The sequence below is a fragment of the Chenopodium quinoa genome, unplaced genomic scaffold, assembly GCF_001683475.1.
Source record: "Chenopodium quinoa cultivar QQ74 unplaced genomic scaffold, ASM168347v1, whole genome shotgun sequence".
NCBI lineage: Eukaryota > Viridiplantae > Streptophyta > Magnoliopsida > Caryophyllales > Amaranthaceae > Chenopodium > Chenopodium quinoa.
This window is the reverse complement of record NW_018743380.1, coordinates 1-20950: the sequence shown is the minus strand read 5'-3', so window position 1 is coordinate 20950 and position 20950 is coordinate 1. Positions and strand designations below refer to the sequence as shown.

General features: G+C 33.9%; 1 protein-coding gene across 1 annotated transcript; it reads right to left on the bottom strand.

The window, feature by feature from the left end:
* Positions 1-15715: 15715 nt before the first annotated feature.
* On the bottom strand, positions 15716-18628 carry LOC110738185 (NEP1-interacting protein-like 2; the record flags this gene model as incomplete). The annotated part of the gene is made up of 5 exons (XM_021918559.1): positions 18261-18628; positions 17691-17842; positions 16571-16654; positions 16262-16444; positions 15716-15804 (listed from the first exon to the last, which is right to left on the bottom strand). Coding segments are annotated over exons 1-5 (680 nt in total), but the record flags the coding sequence as incomplete, so codon positions are not given.
* Between the last annotated feature and the right edge of the window lie 2322 nt (positions 18629-20950).

Sequence of the window (20950 nt, the reverse complement as noted above, 5' to 3'; positions counted from 1 at the left end):
AAATGAGGTATAAAGCATCATATTGATAGATTCAAGGGGAGATTCATTCTGATTCATTCATAGATTCATATGTTCATTCATATATTCTGATATATTCCATAAAAGCCTCAAGCAACAAACTCTCTTGCATAGTGTCTTCTTCTTACACATTGTACTGACTTTAGCATCGGAGGGGCCTTCCTCGGCAACACCCCCGAGGCTAGTTTACGTGTGTTTACTGTGCAGGAAATCTTCGGCCCAACATAACTTGGACCGAATCCAGCCTTCTCCATTTCAGCGGACCTTCGGCAAGGTCTCATTGTTTTCACCCGAAACATAATATTGTTTTTTGATTTATAGAACTTTTTACTTAACAAATTAAGCATTCGCTAATCAATAACGATATAATATCATGAGTGAAAATATTGTTTTATACATGAAAAGTATACATTGAAGTGGGAATAAATTAGAGGAGATAAATGGTCGATAATGATTATTGTGGTTTTCTTGCATCAAAATGCATATATATGGATTTCCCTAGTTATTTGCGCATACTAGCTCATTAAAATTGGTAGTTAAAAAATGAACTCTCAAAATATTGACTTCAATTCATTGAGGAAAATAATATAATGCATGTTTATTGTAATCGATTGTAGTCATAAATAATTGGCTAAAAAAAGACTTGCCATGTATAGGTTGCTTAAGTATAGTTGGCTATTACAACATTGAGCTGGCTAAATTGGATATCCAATCCAATCCAACTTGTTGGATATAATTAAACTTTCCAAATCGAAAATAATTAACTTAACTTGATTCTACAAAATAAATATTAGATCCAAAAATTTAATAAGGAGTATTATTGTACAAAATAGGATCGAATTATTCAATGTTTTCAGATATTTTGTGATAGGGAAGTAAAAATTCAAAATATTTTTTAGAAGGTTTTAAAAACCTATCAAACATGATAATATTATACGGAGTATTACATTAATTGATCACAATAATCCAATTAACATTTTGGAATCAATCTGATTTTTTTTCCTGAAACAATCTGAAGTTTTTAATCAACAACTTCTTAGGGCTTTAATTTTGGTAAATTTTATTAATAATTAAATTAACCAAATAATTCAGAGTCCGAAGAATTATATAAACATCCAATAATCCAATATTTATTATCCTTATTATGTGGAAATATTGAATTGAATCAGGTTGGTCAGATCTGTTCTAGTTTAGAATTTGTTATATATACTCGGGTGCACCGTACACCCGGGATCATTTACTCATTTAATCAACAAACGAGAAAATAATATTTTTACCTCATTTGTTGGTGTATGAGTAAATGACCCAGGTACGGTGTATATATATATATGGTACACCCGGCATAAATGCTCTTGTTTTTGTTGTCCTTGCTACAAGTCTACAAGGCCTACAAATGTAGTTCAATACAAACAGAATTTAGGCACAATATAGACATGTAGTATGCTTAGATAAAGGTTGCTACAACTGTAGTTCTATACTTCTATTCATACGCAATTACGAATTGAGAGAAAAATGGTAAACCTAACAAAAATATCCGAGTTAGCTTATCACCTACTCAACTAACATATTACAAAAATTGAGAAACCTAACAAACAATTTTGACAACTAATTCATGCATAAATTCAGATAGCCACTTGATCCTAATTTACCGTAGTAATTGTTACTAATCCAAGAAATCAGTTTCTAATCATTGATTTTTTGCAATTTGCTCTTCTTCTTAAGGTTGTATTTGTAGCCCCTACATACTTTATTATGTATTTTTCTTATTAAATAGGCCAACTAATCTCCTTGCAAATTACTCCTTTAATGATCTAATTAAGCAACTTGAATTATTCCTCTCTGTTTCACGCTAATTTCAACTTGCTGCTTCTTTCTTTAATGAATGTAGCCTCGCTCTTATCTTAATGTAAGATATTTTGTAAAAAAATTATTCGTCTTGTGTGCGGTTGGTCACACTGTGTGACCGCTTATAAAGATACAAAGTAACCCTATAATACTGACTAAATAACCCCTGTAATACTGACTGATAACTCCTTCATCACTGACCAAGTAACCCTTAATATTGACAAGTATCCCCTTTAACACTAACAAAATAATCCCTAAGATGGATAACACCGTATGACCAACCACATATAAAAATTTGTATACCTTTCTTCATTTCATAATAATTTTGCCTAATTATTTTGGTGCGAACCAAGTTTATTGTATAGGTAGAATTAATTATATTCCAAATCAAGGAAATTTTTAAGATGGAAATTAAAAACTTGAACTTTAATGTGCTTAGACTGTCATTTGACGTGGGCTGGTGCTTAGCACAATGAAGATTCATTAAACTTAGCTCTATTCCTTTGAATTGAATTAAAAAAAAATCTCCCAAAATTGAAGGATATGCAAAATTCATTCCATACTGAAATGAACCAAACTTGGATCGGACCGAGGGATCGGTCCAGCCTTTGGTCCTTGAAAAACCCTGATTAAATTATGAGTTTTAAGTCTTATCAAATCGTATATATAAACTTTTAGTTTACCTAATTTTACTTTCTCTTTTATTATTTTACATACATCACTATATTACAGGATCTATAAAAGGACGATGTAAAATTAACAATAATATGATTAAAACTGTAGTGAAATTATATATACATTGTGTGAACTTGCTCCTCTCTTGCACCAAAATAAAAAAATTATTGATATGCACCTAGAGAATTTTAGTTAACATATTCCTAATCTCAACTAATAAATCCAATAAAACAGTGAGCTAAACATGATAGTAGTAGCAACACGCGCCAAATAAGGCGCTTGAGAATCACTAATTATTTAACTCACATCCTATTCATCCATTTCTACAATAATTCAATCACTCAATCATCACTTTCCCAATGTTATACAATTCCGTTCCATTCTCTTTATACAAATCACATGAATCTAATTCTTCCCTCTTTCTCTCTCTACCTCCATTTTAATTTCCCCTTTAACCTGAAATGCATCATAAATACATCCTAAATTCAAATGAAATGAAAATTATTGGGACCCACTACATCAAAATGTACTTCTAAAAAATCTCTATATATACTTGCTTCATCTTCAAACACAAACTTATGTTTTACTTACTCCTACATTGAACTCTTTTCTCATCTTTTAGCTTTACCATATTATAATTTGTTTAATTTTTTGTCAATCATTAATTTAAATAGTGGTTATTAATGGCTAAAGGCCGGAGATTAACCTCGAGCCGAAGCGACCGGCTTCTTGGCGCGGGGTCTTACAATAATTACTACGATCACGGCCACGACCACGACCACGACCATGGTTACCAAGAAAACGGCACGGTTACCGATGTAACGGAATTTAGGGAGGAGGATGTTTGGTCGATGGTGACCGACACCTCCGAGAATCACCATCATCACAACCACATCCGCGAGTGGGACTCACGCGCCACCGTTGAGAGTGGGCGTAGGCGAGTGGGCGTGGGTGTCACGTGCCACCAGGATGACAGGCACGTGGGGGGCTTGTCCCTGGCATTTGAGGACAAAGCGCCGCCGCCGTCAAGCCGTAGGATTCTGCACCAATACGGAGGTGCCACGGGTGCAAGTAGGGGCCCACGTGTGGATACCAGACACGTGGCCTCGTCAGCTCCTGTAAACGTTCCTGATTGGAGCAAGATCCTCCGAGTCAACTCGGCCGAGTCATGTGTTGACTCGGACGAGGATGACCCGGTTGGTGACTCGGCGGTCGAACCGCCCCACGAGTACTTGGCTCGGAGTAGGAAAATGAATGCATTTTCGGTTTTCGAAGGCGTGGGCCGGACCCTCAAGGGCCGGGACATGACCCGGGTTCGCGACGCGATATGGAGCCAAACCGGGTTTGAAGGGTAAATATTAATGAAACACATAATAAATCAGTAAAAAAAAAATATTATATATTATGGTGTAAAATTTTTTCCCTCCTTGAAAATTAGTTAGTTAAACCGAATATCGTTTAGAAAATATTTTTTGAACCGGGAGAAGGTAAAGAAAATGAGTCGACTCGGTTACGAGTCGACTCAGTGAGTTAACGAGTCCGAGTTTATTACATGCATAAAGCCTAAAAAACTCTCCCTAAACTTTCTGTCTTTATTTTGCTATTTTAGCTGGGATTTGGCAATTGTCTAGTAGTATTTGTCAATTTTAATTTTTACTCCTAGTAATTTTGACAGAAGGAAATTGTAATTTAGTAGTAGTAGAACTTTTGAGGCAAATAATTGTAGAGTGAAAGTTTTTTGGCACAGTTTTTTTTTGGCTTATATTACGTCTTTTGTGTAAATTTCACAATAACAATGAGTGCCACTATTTTAATTATTTGATACTCTAATTAATGATGAGGTTAGGCTTATCCGTTATTATTGGTAATTCCGAAAATGTTTGGTTGATCCGAAGAATTTTAATCCTTATGCATTTACAGGCCACGTTATTAATCTTTAGAGTCAATGTATTATTGTTTGATCGCTAAGCTAATTATTGATCTCAATTTTACATTGAATAGGTGTATGATGAGCTTGAAATACATTGGTTATGGGGATTGATATGGATTGAGGATGACATAATCACATATTAGGTGACACTAATGATGTTAGTATTAGTGCTAGTGTAATAAAATTGCAATTTTTAAAACAAAGTGCTACTATGATTTAAGGTAAGGCCGATGTGGACTACTAGTGCATTTTAGTCCCTTGAAACTAAGCTAATTCAATGGACAAAGAAAGATGCATATAAATACAATAAAATATCTTGTGAGTCCAACTATTTTTAGTAATTGAAACTTAAGTTTGTTTTGTTTGAGAGATAATTTTCTTCTAATTATATGATGAAGGTTGAGTTGATACGATAGAGAGAACACTTGATATAACTTTTGATTTGAAAGAAAAATATATTTAGAGCCGGTAAGAAATAAACAAAAAGAGTATTTAAGGACAGAATTAGCATAAGTTTATTATCGATTTATGAAAATATTCCGACTGTGAAAAAGTTAAGGTAAAATAAAAGTCAAAACAGATCATATTTCTTAACAAATTTGTATATAAAAATGTCTATTTTTTATAATCACGTCATTAAATCATGAGTTCATACTAAATACCAAGCATTTCTAGTAATTTTATAACATGGCTACCATAAGAATCAAAATACAAAAAGCTCCAACATCAAACTAGCCTAAAAGATAGTAGAAGAAACAAAAACCCAAATGAATACAAAACCATTTCATTTCAAAAGGTAGACAAGGGGAATAATGATCAAAATAGACAACAATAATTTTTTCTCTCTTAGATTTTTTATTTTTTATTTTTTTTTAATATTTTATATAAAAAATATAATAATTTATTTGTGGGGGCCTTCAAGTTCAACCTCAAGGGAGAATAGAGCCAATTGGCAACAGTTTATCAAAGAGAATGGAGGTGGTTCATAGTTACGTCATGTTTGTTACTTATCAAAGAGAGTGAGAAAATAAGGGACCGTTTGGTTGCACAAGTTGACAAGGTCTTTGGGAAAAAAAATAATGTTATTAATTACTCGGTTACTCCGTATTATGTACTTGTAAAAAATGACACATTTTTTGGTGGAGTTTGAGCTTTTCTTTCAAACTTTTTTAAGAAAATGACTTAAGTTGGTTTAAGTCACTTGCAATTTTTTCATATTATAATTCTCCCTAGGATCCCAAACAACATTATATATTTTTTATCTTTTGGTGATTTATTTTTGGTGCAATTATCTTTTGGTGATTTTGATATTAGATTAATTGAGGTGGTCCTTGTGTATTCACATTATCAATTACTCCACTATACTTATAAATTAATAGGGGATATTCCTCTAATCTTTGATTTATGATAGAATACTAGTTTGACTACAATTGTTTGTAATAGTTGCTTTGCATCATGTTCTACTTCACTTTCTTGTACTCTTAAGGCATACCAAAGCAATTTCATAGGACATACTTTGTCCTTTAGATTGGGGTTTAAGGATATATTCTTTTGCGTAAATTTCCCTTATTTAAATTTGTTTGAGCTTGTTTTCTAATTCTTATTTTAAATTGTTTGAATATACTCTTTTTGTTATCATAATTTTCTTAAGATGGAAATTGAGAAATATTAGACCATCTAAACTTGTTTTAATTTTGTTTGGTAAGTTACATCATAATGGCTCAAAACTAGATCATACCAAATAAAATTGAGGGATTTTAATCCAGTCATATATTTCAGTAATAAATTAATTTAAAATCACATGCATTCCTATTTAAAAGTAAAGATATACAAGTATATTAAACTTTGGTATGTTTATTCAATTTTGACATCTGATTGTTATAAAAATACTTGAATATGAAATGCAACCTATATTTTTGTGGAAAGAAAAAAAATATATAGATTGTTTGTTTTTTTTTAAAAAAAAAAAAATTTAAAAGACAAAGACTATATGCATGTTGCAATTGTTTAATTATTCAACAATGATACGACACAAGTTTCAAATGTTCATTGTTGCAAGTTACTCTAAGCACATTTTGTATGTATTTTGAACTTTTGAAGTGGACAAATCAGAGAGTATATTATTATGATTAGGGCTCACCTCAATTATGAGGAAGATTGCATATACTGTACAAAGTTGTGTAGTTATGGAGTAACACTTACCAAGTCACCAAACAATCACACAATTCACACCAAGATATACTTCATCTGTTATTTTTTACTTGACCTATTTCTTTTATCACGTTTGTCAACGCAAAACTTTAATGATAAATAACTTTAATTCTCGATAAGTAAAAATTATAAAAGTTATATATTATGATAATACTTGTTGAGAAGAATTTAAAAATATCTTTCATGAATATGTTTTCTTTAAATATTATTCACAAAACACGGTCAAAGGAGGAGTGGTGAATAGTGTAAAAGTCAAAGCGGATCAAGTAAAAAAGAACGGAGGAAGTATATGTTAAAAAAAAAAAAAAAAAAAAAAAAAAAAAAAAAAAAAAAAAACCGTTAAGGTTACTGTTACGCTAGCATCCTACAACTGTAGTTCCTACTTTCTACCCATGAAAATTAGTGTATGATTGAATGTATGATGCCATTGAGATTTCAACCTCTATTCAAATGTCATGTCAAATTATTATAAAAAGATGTTGACATGCATAGAATAGCCTTACAATCATCAATGTTGAGCCCAAATAAATCTAACAATAAGCTAGAAGAACCCATACCTAGCTACGAGTAATATTTTTACCATTCTTCAAAATTAAATACGTAGTACTCTGTATATTTTTTTTTAATTCAATTTATTCATAAATAAAAGTCATATGACATATACAATGAGATTTATATCTGACAAATACATCATCGTTGAATCAAATAAAAACATCATCTTTATAAAGCTACGATCGTTATTGCAAATCATGTACTTTTCGTATCCTCTTTTATATTGTTGTGATTTACCGTCTTTTTTTACGAGGGGTCCAAATTTTATCATTTTATGGAGTACGATTGAACTTTTAAACAAGTCACAATAACCTATATTACTTTGTGCAGGTTAGGAATCAAAGTACTCATCCTTTATGCATAAATGCATGTCATATTGTCAATCACTCAATTTTATTACTAAGAACAAACAAAAACCTCCTCAAGTCCCAAACTTCTTGTTACAATTTTGATACGCACGAGTAATATAACAGATTTTAGAATTTTTAAAGTTAGTATCTTTTGTGTCTTTCACTCGATATCACCCAATTGGAACAATCAACTTTTGTCTTTTATAACTTGTTTTTCTTCGCGTGAAAAATATTGCTATTAATTGACTTTAGGCTTTCCTATTCATCAATTGCAATTTTTAATCAAACTCAATGATTTGAAGGAAATTTACAATCAACGTGCTTTAAGTATTTTTTCTCAATGAGGCTAAACGGATTTGTACCCGTTGGACTTGGACGTGATGGTTCGAAATCAACCATTTTCAAGGACTCTATTAAGAACTAATTTCGATCTAATATCTATTATAAGTCTATATCTAATTGTGCACGTACACTCTGTATATAACTAACGAGGACATATATATATATACTCCGTACCAAGTAAAGCTTGACTCACTTATTAATAAATTTATTACCTAAAATCTTAAAGGTATGACCGGTAAAGATATCCATGGAAGTAAATGCATTATAAGTGATACTACGAGTAATAAAATTGATTTATGTGGTTATTAATCACATTTTTATTGCACTTATTCTATCAGGACAAGGATTGAAAAAGATATTATTAGTCTACATACTCGTACTACACTAGACATTAATCATTAGGTCACGCTATATAACAAATCACCGTAATTAAATACAATAATTGCTAGTTTAGGACCATTTCTTAGTTCTAGAATATGGATTACGAGTACGTCGTTGTTATTGTTATATGATACAAGTATAATTTTATTATTTTTTTTAAAAAAATATCATACATGCATCCCGTCCACCTAATTATTAAAGAGAAATCATTTAATATGATTTAAGAGATTGGAGATTAAAATAAAATTATAGTAAATGTGATCGTCACTGTAAGTCAAATAATTATGTACAATCCGATCCCATCAATTTAAGTCGCTCTACATACATTATAGGCATACATTATTACAACTTTTTTCTTTTCATGATATGCCTAGAATTGTCGTCCTAAAGGGTTGTACCGGTATCTTTTAAGCTTAATTGACCGTGTAGGTTTTGTTGATAAGTATTAGGTGACTCGTACTTCGTAGCTTTGTCCGCCCGATCGGGCGGACATTGCCCGGTCTGACCGGGCGGTGGGGGTTGGATACGTTGAAGCATTCGTATGGAGTTTTCTTCTCGCGCCCGATCGGGCAGACCTTGCCCGGTCTGACCGGGCGGAGAAGGAAAAATGCGGAGACGCGGATTTTACGATTTAAAGTTATCTTTTATGTTATCTTTTTGCCCAAGTATCTTTTATTTTAGGGATTAATATAAAACCTCCCTAATATTAGTATAAGGGTTAAGAGAGATAGAGTGAGAGCCGTTCTTGAGAAATACAAGAATCATCTTTGTAATCTTTGCAGTTTATAGTGAAATCATTCGATCTCGGTGCCCGTGGACGTAGCTATCACATCGATAGTGAACCACGTAAATTCTTGGTGTTGTTCTTATTGTTTGCATTGAATTTCTTTATTGTTTTCTTGTTTGTTTTCGACCTTTGCTTCCGCTGTCGCACAACAATTGGTATCAAGAGCTCAGGTTCAATCCTTGGAGAGTTTCTTGAAGATAACAATGGCAGGAGATTCAACAATAAGAATTGAGAAGTTTACCGGGAAAAATAGTTTCGGGCTATGGCAAATTAAGATGAAGGCTCTGTTAAAACAACAGCAGATATGGCGTCCGTTGGCTCCAAAGAGTACTACTTCGGAGTCAGAAGATGGACCGACTGACCCGCAGTTAGAAGTTATGGAAGAGAAGGCACACTCTACCATATTACTTAGTCTTGATGATCAAATCATCACGGAGGTGGCTGATCAGGAAACGGCGGCTGGATTGTGGCTGAAGCTGGAGTCATTGTATATGACTAAGTCGTTGACCAACAAATTATTACTGAAACAGCGGTTGTTTAGCCTCCGGATGCAGTCAGGTACTTCCTTACGGGAACATCTAGAAAAACTTAACTCTATTTTGCTTGATTTACGTAATTTAGATGTTAAAATTGATGATGAGGATGCTGCGTTGATTTTACTTGTATCTCTACCGTCTAGCTTTGAGAATTTTGTAGAGTCTTTTGTTGTTGGTAAGGATTCTATAACCTTAGAAGAAGTGAAGGCAGCACTTCATACTAGGGAACTCAGAATGAAAGCTACGAGTGATAATGGGGATAATGGTAGTGGGTTGTTTGTTAAGTCCGGAAAGTCTAAAAAGAATAAGGGGTTTAACAAGGGGAACAATGCTGGGTCGGGTGCTGGAAACGGCAAGGATGGATCTAGTAAAACTACTACTAAAACATGTTATTACTGTAAAGAACCGGGTCACTTTAGGAATAATTGTCCGGTGAGGAAAAACAAGTCCCAGGCTGCTGTAGTTGAAGAGAAACCGAATGAGAGCTATAATTCAGAGGAAGATTTAGCATTAGTCAGTTCTGCTAGGTCTGATGATTTATCTGATAACTGGGTTCTAGATTCGGGGTGTTCGTTCCATATGTGTCCACGTCGAGATTGGTTTGATACATATGAACCTCGCAATGGGGGTATGGTTATAGTCGGTAACAATGCTCCATGTAAGGTCACAGGTATTGGTTCCATGAGGTTGAGGACTGTTGATGGGCGGAGGTTAACTTTGACTAATGTACGGCATGTTCCTGCTTTAGGAAAGAATCTGATTTCATTGGGTACCCTGGATGACTTGGGGTACAATGGTGTGTTTTCAGATGGGGAGTTGTGTATTTTCAGAGGTTCTGAGTTGGTACTTAAGGGTATCAAAAGGAACACCCTCTATGTTTTTTGAGGGTGTTACACTGCCTAGTTCTGCGGTTTGCGCATCTGTATCTCACCAGGAGATGACTAAGATTTGGCACATGAGGCTTGGTCATATGGGGGAGAAGGGGATGCAGCTATTGTCCAAGAGGGGTCTTCTATCCGGGGTCAAGGTTGCCAACCTTGAATTTTGTGAGCATTGTGTGTTTGGTAAGAAACACAGGTCAAAGTTCAGCAAGGGTGCTCACATTACTGATGCAGTGCTCGATTACATCCATTCAGATTGCTGGGGTCCATCTAGAGTTGAAGGTATGGGAGGTTACCACTATTTTGTGTCATTTGTTGATGACAAGTCCCGATACACATGGCTTAGGTTGCTTAAGTCAAAGGATGAGGCCTTCAAAGTTTTCAAGCAATGGAAAGCTTTGGTGGAAAATCGACAAGGAAGGAAGATCAAGAAGCTACGAACGGACAATGGGCTAGAGTTTTGCAAAGACGAGTTTAATCAGTTCTGTGCAGATGAGGGTATAGGTCGGCATCATACTGTCAGGAAGACACCACAGCAGAACGGTGTAGCAGAACGGGTTAATCAGACACTGCTAGAGAGAGTTCGATGCATGCTCTCTAATGCAGGGCTTGGGAGGAGGTACTGGAGTGAAGCTGTGTTAACAGCTTGTTATGTCATTAATAGGGGTCCTCATTCTGGAATTGATTCCAAAATTCCGTTTGAGATCTGGAGTGGTAAGTTGCCTAATTTTTCGAATTTGAAGATTTTTGGTTGTGTTGCTTATTATCATGTTATTGAGGGTAAGCTGGATCCACGAGCCAAGAAGGGGTGTTTTGTTGGGTACGGGGATGGTGTGAAGGGGTTTAGAATTTTTTCACCTTCGGAGGGTCGGGTCATTCTTAGTAGGGATGTTACTTTCGATGAAAACACCATGTATTCAATTAAAAATGCAGAGATTTCAGATTTGAGAAGGGAAGGAGACAATTTATTACAGACAGATGGGGTACTTGAGGTACATCAGTCTACCATTGCTGATTTACCTCGGGTACAATATATTGATGATGATGCTGATGTTCCAGTGCCGGGTACTCCTGAACCTGAGATTACTCCTACTCATTCTAACTCTGGGGATGAGGTGGAGCAATCTAATCAGGGGTCATCTAGTCAACCTGACACCATTCTTGAGATGCCTAAACGAGTTATCAAGAAGCCTGTTAGATTGATTGAAGAGATGGAGGGAAGAAATTGCTGTGTTGATGCGATGACAGGTTATGCATTGAGTGTAGCTGATGATGTAGAGTCATTTGAACCTGCCACATATAAACAAGCAATTAGTTGTAGTGAGTCTGCGCAATGGCTTGCCGCAATGGGTGAAGAGATGCAGTCTCTTTACAAGAACAGAGTGTGGGAACTGGTAAAGGTACCGGAAGGGAGGAAGCTTGTGGGTTGTAAATGGATTTACAAGAAGAAAGAAGGGTTGTCGGAAACTGAGCAAATACGTTTTAAGGCTAGGCTAGTTGCTAAGGGGTTCAGTCAGGTAGAAGGGGTTGATTTTGTTGAGATATTCTCACCTGTGGTTCGACATACTTCTATCCGTGTGTTATTGTCAATTGTAGCACATTTTGATCTTGAGCTGGAGCAGTTGGATGTTAAAAACGGCTTTCCTTCATGGCGATTTGGAGGAGGAGATTCTGATGAAGCAGCCCGAAGGATTCGAAGTTCCTGGAAAGGAACACTATGCCTGCAGATTGCTAAAGTCATTGTATGGACTTAAGCAATCCCCCCGACAGTGGTACAAAAGGTTTGATTCTTTTATGGTTTCACAAGGTTTTGACAGGAATTCATATGATTGCTGTGTGTATCATAGTAAGCTGGATAATGGTTCCATGATTTATCTTTTGTTATATGTTGATGACATGTTGGTTGCCACAAAGAATAAATCTGATATTGCTAGATTAAAGGAGATGCTTAACTCGGAGTTTGACATGAAAGACTTGGGTGCAGCTAGGAAGATTTTGGGTATGGAGATCTACAGGGATCGGGCTAGAGGTAAGCTTTTCTTGACTCAGAAAAGCTACATTGAAAAGATTTTGTCTCGTTTTGGGATGGAAAAATCGAAGCCTATAAGTACGCCAACTACTGTTAGTTGTAAGTTGTCTTTGTCTATGTCACCTCAATCAGAGGAGGAGTTGTCTTATATGTCTAGAGTTCCATATGCAAACGCGGTTGGTTGTTTGATGTATGCTATGGTCTGTACTAGGCCGGATATTGCGCATGCTGTTAGTGTTGTAAGCAGGTTTATGGCTCGACCTGGGAGGGAACACTGGCAAGGGGTGAAAAGGATTTTTCGCTACCTGAGAGGGACAACTGATATTGGTCTTGTGTACGGGAATGGTAGGGAATGCTTGGTCACTGGGTACAGTGATTCTGATTATGCAGCTGATGTGGATACCAGGAGGTCTGTGACTGGTTATGTGTTCACTTTGGGTGGTTCTGTGGTTAGTTGGAAGTCTACATTGCAGTCATCAGTTACGTTGTCAACTACTGAAGCTGAGTATATGGCTTTAACTTCTGCAGCTAAGGAGTCTATTTGGCTCAAAGGCCTAGTAGGTGAACTGGGTATTGCACAGGATTTTGCTACAGTGTATTGTGATAGTCTAAGTGCGATTTGCTTAGCTAAAGATCAAGTACACCATGATCGGACGAAGCACATTGATGTCAGGTATCATTTCTTGCGTACTGACAAGAGGATTAAGGTGAAGAAGATTGGGACTGCTGACAACCCGGCTGATTTCTTCACTAAGCCTGTTCCGTTTAGCAAGTTTAAACATTGCTTAGACTTGCTAAATATTGATTACTACGTGATGTAGTAGGCCCTGAGGGGCGAAGTTGGGGAGCTCCTGGTGTAGGTGTGTTGGCCTTAAGGTGGAGCTTGCCCGGGGCTTGTGATGCAGGTGGAGCATTATGAGTTGTTATACTTGGAGACGAGTATGTGATGGGTCTTGGTTGAAGACTTATCGGGATGTATGGCTTATGCATGAGTCTTGCATCGGGTTTGGCTTGAGATGTTTTTCCACTATGTCTTGATGGGGTCGTTTGCTGACTACGAGTTCTCGTCAAGGTGGAGATTGTTGATAAGTATTAGGTGACTCGTACTTCGTAGCTTTGTCCGCCCGATCGGGCGGACATTGCCCGGTCTGACCGGGCGGTGGGGGTTGGATACGTTGAAGCATTCGTATGGAGTTTTCTTCTCGCGCCCGATCGGGCAGACCTTGCCCGGTCTGACCGGGCGGAGAAGGAAAAATGCGGAGACGCGGATTTTACGATTTAAAGTTATCTTTTATGTTATCTTTTTGCCCAAGTATCTTTTATTTTAGGGATTAATATAAAACCTCCCTAATATTAGTATAAGGGTTAAGAGAGATAGAGTGAGAGCCGTTCTTGAGAAATACAAGAATCATCTTTGTAATCTTTGCAGTTTATAGTGAAATCATTCGATCTCGGTGCCCGTGGACGTAGCTATCACATCGATAGTGAACCACGTAAATTCTTGGTGTTGTTCTTATTGTTTGCATTGAATTTCTTTATTGTTTTCTTGTTTGTTTACGACCTTTGCTTCCGCTGTCGCACAACAGGTTTCAATGATAATGATGACGAAAATCAAGCGTATCTTAAAAGCTTCTAAAAAAAAAAGGAAGAGGCCGCTAGGGATTCACAATCATATAGTATAAGATGAGTGGATCCCTTCTCGCTTTGTTAGTTCACATCTTTGAAAATCAAGGGTCAGATAAGAATTAAACTCTTTATTATCTTTCGGTTGTGTATACATAGTTACAATCGAACACCCCAAACAATTTGATTGGAGCATCTCGTTATTCATATAATACGTATGGTAGGCTAGTTGTTGGACCGTGATCTTGAATCTCCTGAGAAAATAGGGCAAAGCTAAAGAAAAATGTAATCAATCAAAGTATTTTGGGAGGCAAAAATTTGTTGCCATTGAAAGTGGGTGATGCCATAATTCCTCTTTTGATGGACCAAGTACACCCACTTGATTATGTCCTTTGTAATATTTTTTTTATCCTAGGACCACAATCAAGGTAGTAGATTAGGGACTAGACTATTTATTAAAAAGTTTTATCAGACAAACTTCAATCATTTTGTTTCTTAATGATTTCATATCATACGTTATACAAAATATTATAATTATTTGAACATTGATTTTCTTATTCTCTAAATTGATTTGTGCATCTCTTTTATAATTGGCAAGAGTTTCACCTTTCACCTTTACTGTGAGATTACGAGTTTGATTGATTCTTACTAGCTACAATTTTTAGGGTTGAGCCTCCCTTACCTTATGATTCTAAGAGCACAGTCGAACGGATCATATCAGAGTCTTTGTACTTACAAAAAAAGGAAAAAATAAAACTTCTTAGTACAGTATATTATATTTCCTTCGTTTCAAAAAATGGTAACATTTTGACTACAAGTAATTTAGGAATTTTTTCTTTAAAGAAAATGTAAGAGCTTTTGTTGTTGCATATTTTATAAAACGGAGAAAGTATTAAAATTAAGGGAAAATAAAAACTCGTATAACTCATTTGTTTTACATCACAGACTCACAGTCCAATTTGTGCTTTTATTAAAGCCCAATAAGGAAAACTTCATATGGACTATTTGATATAGATGGGCTATTAACTGATTGTGAAGTCCATTGGTGTCGCATAAATTACTACAATTTGTTTTGGATTGATTTAATGGCCAACTAAAGAACCCTAAGACGTCCAACTTTACTTGACTTTTAATAACACCAATCAATGCATAAATTCATATCTCAAGTGGTTACACCTTTCTTCCCGGTTTCAGGAGATTCTGGAATCGATTCTCACTCCCGCCTTTTGTGGCTCTCTAAACACCAACCCTTTCTTGTGTTATAAGTCCTCGACCTCAACGGTGCAGCATGTAACAGATTCCTCTGAAGCTCTCAAAGTTGATCGATACACAGTTGAGAAAAAATAAGGCATAAATAAAATGAAGAATGGTTGGTGGTTAAACTTTTCACATAAACTCATTTCCACAATTAGCAAAATGCCCTATAATCCCAAATTTTTACATCTTCATATTCCTTGTACAATTATTAGTTAACTTTATACTAGTAGTACATTTCGGCAGCCCAAATATTGAGTAGAATCAACAACATTTTTTCTACAAACAGGACATGATGTACTTCGTACTAGCCATTCGTCTATGCACATCATATGAAACAAATGTTGACAATTTGGTAGCTTTCGCGCTTTTTTCGCCTTCCTCAAGGTCCTAAATTCGGGATGAAACAAGGACAAGAATGAGAGAAATACAAAAAATTTACTATTATTAACAAAATCACAATTTTTAATTTCGTGTCAAATAAATTTTCTAGAAAAAATAATCAATTCAGGTAAACGAGTCGTATTCATGTTTTTATATCATATTAATTATTTAGTTGCACAAGATCTTTAAAGACTGTAATTTTATAATTGATATATTTTACATGATGAGTAGTGCTAAATTGTTAAGTAATGATGCCAACAAAAGGTGAAATGTCTCCTAGTGACTAGTGTGTGTGTGTTTTTTTTTAAGCATGTTCACATTGTATTTTGTTGAGAAACTGAGGTCGTATTATTGATCATGATGTTGTGGCAGAAATTGTCAGCTCTACTTATTAAAAGAAAATACTTCGTAAATAATATCGTATTATGCATTAATAATGACATAGATAAACAATAATTATTACCTGTAAACAAATTGTGCAACATATATCATTATGTGAAATTGGAAGGGAAGAATTCGATGAATTGCTATGGAAATTGATCACAGGGAGCTTCTTGATCTGCTCAGGGAACATCCCTCGAATTTCGACGATGTTATATAAATCTGATCCTTCTTCATTCCCAAATAATCCCTCGTTCATACTTGTCTGGATTAAAGTAAATTCATTAACGAGCCAAATTAAAACCATTATGTATGTATTTGTTCTTAAAAATAGACGTGATTATTATTATATATGTTACTCAGACTCTTTATTTTATGTAATTTAACTTACTTGCCATTGGTACGCCTTAAGAACTGCAGGGCTGACCAATTCCCTAAAGGCCTTGCCATTAAATATGCATCCAAAAAGAGCAACCTGATTGTAACAAAATTAGTTTAAAGAATAAAATAAAAATTAGGTAATTAATTTTACACATTAAAGCAGCAATTTACAGATTTTAATTCTTAATATGTTAATTTGGTAAGGTTATTCTGATATGTAAAGCCTCGCCTTAATTTACATCCTCCAAACTATACCTACTTTTGGGGCCCAATAAAATTCAAGAAAAATATCATAGGATTGTCCTACATCCTATTATGGGCAAGTAATTTAATATTTTCTGTATAAGAGGAATAAATTCAAGTTTATACGATAAAACTATTAAAAAAAAAAAAAAAAATGGGTCCAGCTTTTTATGAGTTTTATCCTTACTAAATTGAAATCTATGATCTAGATTCGCCAATTCGATGCATCTATGTTACACTCATAAGGATGGTTGATGTACATATATCTCTAGTAGACGTGACCATTTTGAGTAACACTATCAAGAGATATTTTTAGTACGCCCAGTGACGTTAGAAGATATTTTTGTGAGAATTAAAAGGGAAACTTATTAAGACGGGTATTTTCTTATAATTCCATGTTAAAAAAGAAAGACGAAAAAAAAACCCTTATTTTATTAGTTTATTTTACCAAAGAATTGAATTTATGATGTCCAATTTCTTAATCAATTATATGCGTTAAATTAATATCTACATATATATTTTTATCAAACTTTTTGTTGTTACATGTCCAAATCTATAATCATGATAAGTACACGATATATAATGTGATGAACAAGTTGCTTACATGATGTGTAGGGTTTAATTGGTCTATAAAAATCAATGCACAACTATATGGTCCATTGTATTAAAGCAAAATTATATGAATTGACTTGATCATATGGACCTCATCTCTAGGAAAAACAATATGACATGAATTTTTTTTCTATGTACTACGGATTTTGTCATAGAAATGTCCCTCTTTTGTGAACCCACTTCTTTCAAAGCATCAATAACGTCGTGATTGAACAGTAAACCTTAATCCAATTAAGCTAGTTGATTATCCGTGTTATGTAATTAGTAATGCATACCTTGAACGGAAAATGACCATTGAGGAGTGAATCAAGCAACTCAAGGGCTACAATGGCACCGGACATGACCCCAATTGCGGCTCCTCTACATAATCCTGACTCGGTTGTTTGCCCTTTTATGGCTCCTGCAATGCCTCCTATTATCACCCCTCCTGCCAAAATATTCCCAAGTATACATTATAACATAAGAAAAAAATGAAAAAATATATATATATATATTAAAACCAACAATTATTGTATGATCATAATTTTTGTTTTTGTATAGGTACATTTCACATCAAAAATAATGCATGTTCAAAAATTAGTCTCTTTCGAATTTACTAATGCTTAAGTATTAAGAAAGATAAATTATGAGACTATGTAACTCAAACTCGACAATATACATGTGACCCCTCATCTAATACGTACCATCAAAGATGTTGAAAGGGTCACCAACATGAGATTTAATAAGATACAAAATATATCTATATATATTTAATTAGTAAAAGTCGAATTTTAATACGTCCTTAAACACAAATATATGTAAGAAAATGAGAATTATTAAAATAAGATAATAATAAACAAACTTACCAAATGCAAATATGATGGTGGCAATGGCCAAAGCAACATTCCTCAGCAAATTGAAAGCAAATTGATGAAACCCAAATTCTCTAATGTGAATACATTCCAACAAATGAACAACCTTTCTACAAAGATAATTAAATTGTAATGAACAATTAGAACTTATTCTATGAACATCCATTATAATTGAGAGATTTAATTTGAAGTAAAAATATCTTGGAAATTTATGGGAAAAAAAAGGGCTTGGAAAAGTGTGAAATTGAGGGAGAATGAGTAATATTGGAAAGAGAACTAAAAGAGCGAGGTTTTAAATGGGGCTTGAAACTTAGAAAATGCATTTAAGAGGGTGTGGACTACTTGCTCTTCCCTCTGCACATATATGCATGGATGGAAGAAGTGCAAATTAATGTACTGGTGTAACCAAATAATTTTACCCACTTTAAAACAATGAAAATGATATATACGCTGCATTCTTAAGGGTTGCATATAAGAAATTAAAAATAAAAATATTACTCTCTTCGTTTCAATTTGTTAGTCCCATATACTATTTTGGGCGTTTCAAAAAGATATACCCATATTGAATGTATTCCACTTTTAACTTAGTTTTTATTTCCTATTTTATTCATATCAAAATTCTGATTGGTTAGATTAATTGATTGTGAATTAATGATATGACTCTAAGTAAATAAATTACTCCCTTGATTTATGCAAATATGAGTAAAGCTTTCCTAAAAAAATCAAAAATATTAAATAAGGCAAAATTATTTATGAATTGTTTTTTTAATTTAATGTTAGATTCCAAATATTATCCTTTTCTTATTTTATGTGATTGATTCCATATGGGACTATCATATTGAAACGGTGGAGTAATAATTAGAAGTAATCATCAAGACGTGTGATTTATTTCGACATTCATCTCTTAAAGCCTTAGGAGTTAGGATTGCAAATATCATAATTAAACAAAGTAGAGTACATGAAATATTTGTCAATTAATTACTTTAATTGGTTATACCATACATGGAATATTTGTCAATTAATTACTTAAATTAGTTTTACTTAAAGAATATGTTAACCCAACCCGCAGAATGTATAACAGAGTACCATGCATGCTGGCAGAAAATTAGGGAAAAGCAAAACGCAGTGTTTGCATGCATATCAGTACATTAATAATGTGTTCTAGAATTTTATTTTGGATGCATCAGACATTTTTTTTAAGGACTCAATAATTTATAATCCGTGGTTTATACACACGGGTGTACAATGCTCATCATACACCCGGATAAATAAAAAAAAGGCGGAAAGAACATCTTGTGTTTCATAAAGAACATACTTGTATTTGACAAAGAACATGTTTGTATTTGACAAAAACATGCATTACCGAAGAACATAAAGATATAATAAAAAGAACGAGATAAAAACTTAATAAAATTTTCTGAAAAATTACACATTATTAACGGAAAAAATTTAGAGGTGATAAAAAATCGAGTAGAGCCGGGCCATATCATAATTTCTCGTGCCCAAACCCGTAGAAAAGTAGCGGGTTTTGGGCTTTTTTCGAACCCGGTTTCGAGTTTTAACTAAAAATGCATTTTTAGGTTTGCCTAAACCCACCCTATTTCGGGCCGGATCGGGTCGGGAAGCGAGTCATGCCAATGTTGATCAACTCTTAAAAAATCCTTACCAAAAATATCATTTCCCCAAAAAATAGTTTTCTATCACTCCAAAAAAAAAATTCAACTTCCCATAATAATTTAGTTTTTTTTACTCTAATATTATTTTCAATTAAAAATAATTTAAGATTTCAATATCAAATTTCAAAATAACATATGTTAAAAGAACATAATTTATATTGTAAAGTACATATAGTTAATACCTAAATAGCACACTAATCAAACTCAAAGAATATATGATAATAAAAGTAATTTAAATATGACATATGATAATAAAAATAGAATTTGAACGTCATTACGACCTTAAAGAACATACACGCCAAATTCAAAGAACATACTTTGTATTGTTAAACCCAAAAAAAAAATATGTTTATCAACATATGTTAAATAACATAAGTTATAATGTAAAGAACATATAATTTTACTCAAAGAACACACTGATCACACTCAAAGAACATATTAAAGGTATGTTCTTTGTCAAACATAGGTATGTTCTTTATCAAACATTATATGTTCTTTCCGCCTTTTTTGTTTACCCGGGTGCACCATGAACATGGTGCACCCGGGTGTATTATCTAATTTTCAAATAATTTATCGTGAGACATTAAAAATTATATTACCTACTAAAAAAAAAACATATGGAGTATTATTCAAAGTAATCAACGATAATTATGAAACCGTTTTTTATAAGACTTTACCACGTGAATAATATAAGAGGAAAATATCTAACCTATAATTTAATACTCGTAGTACGAAATTACGAAGTAGAAAGTTCATTGCTCCGTACAAGCATCCATGCTTCACAGTGTACCATGGATAACTTCACGTACTAATTTATGACATTCAACGTACACAGCAATTCAGTAAACTACGTCACTAACCATGCACTAATTTTCAAAGATTATAATTGGATGACCTAATTTACGAGTGGATTAATTACCACAGTATATATATATATATATATAATATATATATATATATATATATATATATATATATATATTATATATATATATATATATATATATA